This window comes from Triticum aestivum, chromosome 6A (assembly GCF_018294505.1).
Source record: "Triticum aestivum cultivar Chinese Spring chromosome 6A, IWGSC CS RefSeq v2.1, whole genome shotgun sequence".
Taxonomy (NCBI): Eukaryota; Viridiplantae; Streptophyta; class Magnoliopsida; order Poales; family Poaceae; genus Triticum; species Triticum aestivum.
In genome coordinates this window covers 51097626-51106166 of record NC_057809.1, presented here as the reverse complement: position 1 = coordinate 51106166, position 8541 = coordinate 51097626, and the positions used below count along the sequence as shown (strand labels likewise).

The window sequence follows — 8541 nt, the reverse complement described above, 5'->3', positions numbered from 1 at the left end:
TTCTGCTTTCTCTACTGAGGTGCTCGTCCGGATGAACCAGGGCACAATCGCAGTAGTTCTCCTGGTGCTACCTTAGCCGGTAAAGCGGAACGTAAGGCACTAAAACACAAGAGCCGGGCAAACCCAACATTTGACCAAAGACAATGATTCGGAGCTGATGCATATAGGGCCAAACTCGCGACGCCGAACACTCCCTAAGGTATTCGGTCTTTGTGGTATAAACCAGGCCTAAATAATGGCCTTTGTAAGAAGCCCCTTGTGTCCAGGTACGTGCATTGTTCTGGCATGGCCACATGCCAAGACGTCAGCATCCTTCTGAACGGTGGATATGTATCAACAAGAGACAGTAAAAAAGGTTTACGCAGGGTCTTAATCTAAAAAGAATCCTTGGGGCAGGTCCCTGCTGCACGTCTGTGCCTGTGTCTCCATTGTGCCGTATCCTGGACGGGTGTAGCACGATGATCGTCTGTAAAAGAGAGGAATTTAGGTGAAAAAGTTGTCGTGCAAAAAGGATAGTTTTTAAAGAAACCACGTATAACTCAAGATGAGAAGAAATTGCCACTTGTCTGTGCGCATTGAGCCCCTTGTATTGACAAATAGGGGTGTGACCATTTATTCGGTATAAATAGCGGTGCCGGACTTGATTAGTTGTGTCTGAGGTCTTGACGACCTATTGGATGCTTTCGCTGGTCCGGGCGCCTTTAGTGTGCGGCTGCCACTCTCTTCGGCGCGCAGAGATTGCTTGATATTTCCTTTCACTGAAATGATGCCACGTGGACCGGGCATCTTGAGTGTGAGGGAGGCGTAGTGTGGTATTGCATGAAAGCGAGCGAAAGCTTCGTGTCCGAGCAGTGCTTGATAGCCACTTTGGAACGGAGCGATGTGAAAGGTTAAATGCTCGCGATGGAAGTTATCGGGGGAGCCGAATATAACTTCTAGTAGGAGGGAGCCCGTACAACGAGCCCCTGGGCCTGGCGTTACTCCTTTAAAGGTAGTATTGCTATGGCGAATTTTTGTTGGGTCTAACCCCATCCCGCGGATTGTATCCTAATATATTAGGTTTAGACTGCTGCCACCGTCCATCAAGACTCGTGTGAAGTGATATCCGCCAATTACTGGGTCTAATACCAGGGCAGCCCATCCTGCGTGTCGGATACTTGCTGAGTAATCGCGATGGTCGAAAGTGATCTGTTGAGACGACCAGTGGCAGGACTTCATGGTGACAGGCACTTGGGTATATTTTCCTGGGAGTGCCGCGTTGTTTTTTCCCTTGATCATGTGTAACACGTTTACTGTTTTGACTTCTGGTGGAAATTTCTTTTGTTCCCCAGTGTCTTGCTTGGGAGGCTCGTCCTCGTCTTCACTTGGTGTATCCTCCCCCTTGTGTACGGCATTGAGCTTGCCGTACTGCTTGAAGACCCAACATTCTCTGTGGGTATGATTAGCCGGTTTACCAGGGGTACTATGGATCTGACATACTTGGTCCAGAATTTTTTTGAGGCTGGACAATTCATCCCTGGTGCCTTTAGAGGGCGGCTTTTGCTGACCTGGCCGAGAGCTTTTGAATCCGGCGTTTACTATCGTGCCCTTCGTGTTGTCTTCTTTATTCCGGCGTTTGTTATTGCTGTTGCACCGTGATTTCCCATTTCCATCTCTAACTTCAGATGTACTGGGGTCGCTGGTGCTGCATCTGGCTAGCCAGCTGTCCTCACCCGCGCAAAAGCGGGTCATGATGCTTGTTAATGCGGCCATCGTTCTCGGCTTATTTTGGCCGGGGTGTCTGGTGAGCCAGTCGTCACGGACGCTATGCTTAAAAGCTGCCAAGGCTTCGGCGTCCGAATAGTCGACAATCTGGTTCTTTTTAGTGAGAAACTTGTTCCAAAGCTTTCGGGCTGACTCTCCGGGCTGTTGAGTTATATGACTCAAATCATCCGCATCGGAGGTCGGACATAAGTCCCTTGACAATTTGCCCGAAAGGCGTCTTCGAGCTCTTCCCAACTTCCAATGGAGCTTTTGGGGAGGCCTTTAAGCCAGTGACGAGCTGGCCCTTTGAGCTTGAGGGGTAAGTACTTGATGGCGTGGAGATCATCTCCTCGAGCCATATGGATATGAAGGATGTAGTCCTCAATCCGGACACGGGACAAAGTCTTCAATCTTGTATCTTCATAGTCCAGGAGTCCGGCTGAAGGTATAGTCCGGCCATCCGGACACCCCCTAATCCAGGACTCCCTCACCCGAATGGTTTCATTGGGGGATTTTTCAGGTCCTATTGGGAGATCATTAGGCGAGATGTTGTTGATGCAATCTTATAGTTTGCAAGCCTCCGTGGAGACTATGCTTCCCTCATCAACTCGGCGAACATTATTCTACTTCCAAAGAAAGCCGACACCCGTGTTGTTGGGGATTACAGACCGATTAGCCTCATTCATAGCCTTTCCAAGATCTTCTCCAAGCTTTTGGCCAACAGGCTGGTTCTGATTCTGCCCACATTGGTATCCAAGTCCTAGAGCGCTTTTGTGCAGAAGCGTTCCATACACGACAACTTCATGCATATTCAGAACCTCATCAAAGAACTGCACGCCAGAACATCTCCGGCCTTTTTCTCAAGCTCGATGTTTCAAAGGCTTTCGACTATGTCAAATTGGGTTTTCCTGTTGGAGGTTCCCCAACGCCTGTGGTTTGGCCAGCGTTGGCGTGACTGGATTTTCCTGTCCTTGTCCTCTTAATCGGCAAGGATCCTTCTTAATGGAACCCCCGGGCATGCAATTCAGACACGCAAAGGGCCTACACCATGGTGACTTGCTATCACCGACGCTATTCATTTTGGCCATAGACCCGCAGCAACAGATCCTTCGACTCGCCTCCCAGCAAGGCATTCTCAAGCCCATTCACATGCGCTCGGCCAGATCCAGGATATCTCTCTTCGGTATGATGCGGGCATTTTTTGCAAACCCGAACAAGGAGGAGCTACGAGTGATTTCTACTATTCTCTCGGCCTTTGGGGCCAGCGGCCTAACACAAACTTGTCCAAGAGCGAGGTCTTTTCGATCAGATGTGGCGGTGTGCTATCCGTCTTCCCTTCCAAGATCGCTACCTTCCTGGGGTGTTACCTAGGGCTACCCTTGCACTACCGCCGGCTGCGAGGGATCGACCTACAACCCTTCATCGACAGGATTGCTGGAAGACTGCCAGGATTGAAAGTAAAGCTACTCAACAAGCCCAGCAGGGTGGCCCTTGCTCAGTCAGTTCTGACGGCCATGGCGACTTTGTACATCACCGCTCTCAACCTGTTGAAGGGGGTCCTATGAAAGATTGACAAAATCATATTTTCCTTTGTCTGGCAGAAAGAGGACTAAGATCATACCTCAGGAGGGCAGTCACTGGTTAACTGGAAGATCGTCTGTCGCCCGAAGCATTTGGGTGGCCTCGAGATTATGGACCTTGAGAGATTTGGCCGCGTCCATCGCCTTCGTTGGCCCTAGCTACAATGGACAAACCCTGGCTGAGAGGCCATGGATGGGTATTGAACTGTCGTGTGACCAAGCTGACCTGAACATTTTTCGTGCCTGCACCACCATTTCACCGGGCAATGGGCAAAAGGCCCTTTTTTGGCATGACAACTGGAGCGGAAGAGGCCCTCTCAAGGTCATTGCCCCCCAAGCTTTACAAGATCGCTTCTAGAAAGAACAGATCTATGCACAACTAGTTGACGAACAAAAACTGGACCAGGGCGGTGGCCCACCTACATACCTTGCAATAGCTGGGAGAATTCGTCACTCTCTAGGAGTGGCGGGTCAGTCAGACAACCCTATTACCAGCCCAAGAAGTCTGCATTTCTTGGAACTTTAACCACAAATGGAGCTTTCTCCTCTGCTTCGGCCTATGCGACACAATTTTTTGGCTCCCGCCCGAGGTTTGATCCGGCCAAGGTTTGGTCCACCCATGCTGAGCCCAAGTGCAAATTCTTCGCCTGGCTCACTCTCCATGGAAGAATCCTCACTACGGACATGTCGGCTCTGTGTGGTTGGCCACATGACCCCACTTGTCTACTATGACTTCAGGAGCCGAAAACAGCAAATCACCTCTGCAAGGATTGCCCCTTCTCGGTCACGGTTTGGAACCAGGAGAACACATGGACGAACGAGGGTTTACCGATATCGGGTTACCTCCTTGAGTCAGGAAACGTGTCAGAATGGTGGGACATGATGCTTGCAAACCAGTCAAAGCTGGTGCGCCGGTGGCGCAACAGAAGGATCATCTACACTTTATGGTCGATCTGAAAAGAATAAAATAGGCACGTCGTTAATGGACTACGTCTGACGCACCATGAGGTTGCGACGTTGGCCTTCGAGGCAATTAAACAACGCGAGCTGGCTTTTGCTGGAGCCATGCCAACAATGGGTATTGGCTCAGCTAGCATTGGGTGTGTTGGGGTTTTGGCGGTTTTGCCACGTTTCCTAAAAACATGGGCCACTCTGTACATAGTATTTTTCTCTCCTTCTATAAGAGAAGGTAGTTCTCCCGCCGGTTCCTAAAAAAACATATCGGAGTCTTTTTTTTGCCACGACTTCCACGAATGTCATTTGAAGATGAAACTTTGCAAGCAATCAAAACATTTTCAAAGTTTCCCCAAAAAATATTCAGATTCCTTTTCAAATTTTCAATTTTACTGTTCATACCGAGCTCACATGACCTCGAGCTGAGAAGGACACTTTCGGCAATAAACATCTAATCTGACTACTGATTTCTTGGGGTAGTACTACATGGCAGTTTAATCTAGTATCTCATTTTTTCGAAAAGGAGGATGACTCATGGCCTCTGCATCAATGCGATGCATGCAATCATTTTATTAATTATTCATCGAGACCTTACAAAGTAATACATCAATATACTTGAAGCCATTATCTTGATGACATATGTCGCTACTCCTATCTACTTGATAAAGGGGTGCAGATTATCGGGGCCATATACCCAGACCTCACCAAAGCACAACATCTAAAGCCGGCCGGCCCGACCAAGCCGAATTATCGGATCTGGGTCACACAACGGTTCGACGCACCCTCAGCAGACACCGCATGCGCACACTGCAGAGGCCGTCGCCACCGTCTTTTATCGATCCATTTACAGAGCAGGTACTGACGCATCCACCTTGCCAGACTTGCCGTCGACGTCACCATGGCGCCAGACAACGCCAGCACCCTACGCGCGTTCATCATCACAAATCGAGACCCTGCGGCGCCACCACGCTGAGACTCGACGTCGTCGATGCGTCATAGGAAGCACCGCTCCACCATAGAAGCCGTCCACCGGTCCCTCAAGCCTATGCACACCTCTAAAAATGGGAGAAAGAATGGGAATTGTTGGTAACTGGCAGATGTCTAGAGCAATGATAGGCACAGGGAGGAGGTATGATGACAATGATAGGCGCATCGGTCATAGGCATATTTCACTCGCACTAGGGTGCTCTCCTCGTACGCGGACAAATGGGAGATGACAAGGATGAGGAGATGAGGTGCTCTCCTACAACCATATGGAGCAATGGTTAGACAGTGTTGAGCAGCTGAGAAGAGAGGACCGGTCAACAAAATCAAGGGAGAAAAAGAGGACAATATGCTTTTGGAATGGACTCTATGTCTTAGCTGCATACCAGCCGGCACGTGGATTTGATATACTTGGTGATTTGAGCTATTACCTGATATGTACTACTCCTACTTACAAACAGATCCATCGGTGTCAACTTCAAGAAACCATCTCATATTAGCATGTTTGGATTATATGTCTTAACGTCCATTCAAAATCCAACGGTTTCTGGGTGCCCGTATGTTACTAAAGGCAAACGAACAAAGAATATAATCAACATCACAATGGCACACTAGGCTTGTCTCCGACACATGAGTTTTTGGAAAGAGGAAATTGCACAAATACACAATATTTAGGGCTGAGGTGACGGAAAACCACAACTCTAGAACTAATCAGAAACTAAAGACACGAATTACTTCGATTTGTCACTTAACGAGGAATGTGGCGGATGGGTTCCATATGCTAAGTGACTAGAGGGACACATCGGCTTGAGACATGCACGTCATATTTCTCATTATACGCGACTAATGGAAGGAATTTGTATCTTTTGTAGCTTATTAGTCCTTGAGTTGTGGTTTTCTTGTTAAAAAACCCTAAATTTGTGATTATTCGTTACCTCAGCCCTTAATATTGTATATTTGTGTAATTTCCTCTTTCGGAAAATCTTATAGTAATTTTTGCTACGAAAATATTATAGTAGAATCTTAAGAATTCAGATACCGAAACGGCATTCGCATGTGGAGTTAGCCAGCAGATGAGGCACACCAAGAAGATACATATCGAATAAGGACAAAAAAAGAAGTGAAGACTCAGCAGAAGTAGAATTCCCGACAGCATTTGATTATCTTGGTGGCCTGGAGCGCAGACAGCTTGACCAAGTAAAAAGGAGAATGAACCAGCGACATTGACAGAAGTAATATCATATTGTCATCAGTTTTCTGATTGGACAATGAACTAATCATTGCCTGGTTAGCCAGTGAAATCACAGCTTCTTCAATTTGAACAAGCATCACACGTATGCCGTGCCCGCCAAAACATTGCAGGCTCGTTAGAATCAAATCGATTCTAGGGCTCCACCTCCATTATAGACGACTATATATACGCTTCTCCACTATACCCTTCTCACCAGTTCTCTCCTCAGTCCTCACCAAGCATCAACTGGTCACTCGACACGGTGCAACAGCATAATTAGGTCGCTGCATCGGTGATTAAATTTGAGAGGATGGAGGAGAGCAGGGCTCGCGGCAGCGCCGACATTTCTCTGAACATCAACCCAGCTTTCTCCATGGACAGCATGAGCGACGCAAGGGCAACGCCAGCCATGATGCCTCGGAGGTCGACTTCGGTGAAGATCGTGCCAATCGCGTCGGACGACGAGAATGAGAAATCTCTGTCGCCCGACCCGAAGACGGCGGTCGTTCATCTGGTTAAGAAGGTCCGCGTTTTTTGCCATGAAATTCATGCGCGCGCATGAGATGGGGCTTTGCTGATTTTGGATGTTTCTTGTCAGGCAATGGCCGAGTTCTTGGGGACGTTCTTGCTCGTCTTCATCGTGCTGTCGGCGGCCATCATGAACGAGATGCACGGCGGGGCGCTGGGCCTGCTTGGCGTGGCGGCGACGGCGGGCGCGGCCGTGCTCGTGATCGTGGCCTCGCTCTTCCACGTGTCGGGGAGCCACCTGAACCCGTCGGTGAGCGTGGCCATGGCCGTGTTCGGGCACCTCCCGTGGGCGCACCTCGCGCCCTACGTGTCCGCTCAGTTCATGGGCGCCGTCACCGCGTCGTTCGTGGCCAAGGCGATCTACCACCCGGGCCCGGCGGTGAACCTCAGCGCCGTCGTCACGACCGTGCCGTCCATAGGCACCTTGGAGGCCTTCGCCGTCGAGTTCATCATCACGTTCATCCTCCTCTTCGCCATCATCGCCATCGCCACCGATCCCAAAGCAGTACGGAAGACCAGATTATATTATCTCTCAGTCTCATTCACTCACTCACTCACTCACTCACTGACTTACTCGAACTGCCAAATGATCTTTAAATAGGTGAAGGAGCTGGTAGCAGTTGCAGCTGGGGCAGCACTGATGATGAACGTTCTCATCGCCGCGTAAGTGGAATGATCATTCTACAGTTGTTTTCATATGATCACAATTGAAAATGTTTAGTTGTGATCATGCAGAGAATCAACAGGAGCATCGATGAATCCGGCGAGGACACTGGGAACAGCCATCGCCACGGGGACGTACACCAAGATCTGGGTTTACATGGTTGCGCCGCCGCTCGGCGCCATCGCCGGGACCGGAGCTTATATTGCACTTAAGCACTGATGCATATCTAGACCGTCATAGCCTCGAATCGCTGTTGTAGAATTTTATGCATGAATGCAGTTGCACTGATGCAAGTCAATTAATATACTGTAACTTTAAGAAATTCTTTTGGGACACTGTTGTTGGGATGACATATGAGCAAGCTTGTAGGTGTTGCAATGTCATGACTAAGCAATGTTGCAAAATTATGCACACGGATTTGCCTAAATACAGTTTGATCATCAAAATATAGCCTCTATGGGTTTGGATACACTAGCAATTCAAAATTCTCGATCTAAGTCTTCCGGCCTCCGATGCTCCTCAACTTCGTCTGTTGGGTCGGATTAGACGGAGCTTCGACATAGATTCATGCCGGCTCCGCACGGGGCGCAAGCTTAGGGTTTCGTGTCAGGCGTATACGACAACGAGAATCGGTGTTAGGTTATTCAGACTGATTCAAGGGTTCTACGGTGACGATTACGGCTTCGAGGAGTTGGTCCTTATCAGGGGCACTGAAATGACGTGGATGCCGCCTAGGGGGAGGGGGGGGGGGTGAATAGACGCTTTAAAACAATTACAGTTTAGGCTTGAACAAATGCAGGAAAAAACTAGCATTTAATTTATCAAGCACAAAACCTAAATATACTAGGCTAAGCAAT

The 8541-nt window shown here is 48.9% G+C and overlaps 1 protein-coding gene across 1 annotated transcript; it reads left to right on the top strand.

The window, feature by feature from the left end:
• Positions 1-6802: 6802 nt before the first annotated feature.
• LOC123130232 (aquaporin NIP3-3-like) lies at positions 6803-7903 on the top strand. Its single transcript, XM_044550180.1, has 4 exons — positions 6803-7015; positions 7091-7525; positions 7622-7683; positions 7756-7903. The coding sequence occupies exons 1-4, from the start codon at positions 6803-6805 to the stop codon at positions 7901-7903; spliced, it is 858 nt and encodes a 285-aa protein (XP_044406115.1).
• The last annotated feature ends 638 nt before the right edge of the window (positions 7904-8541 follow it).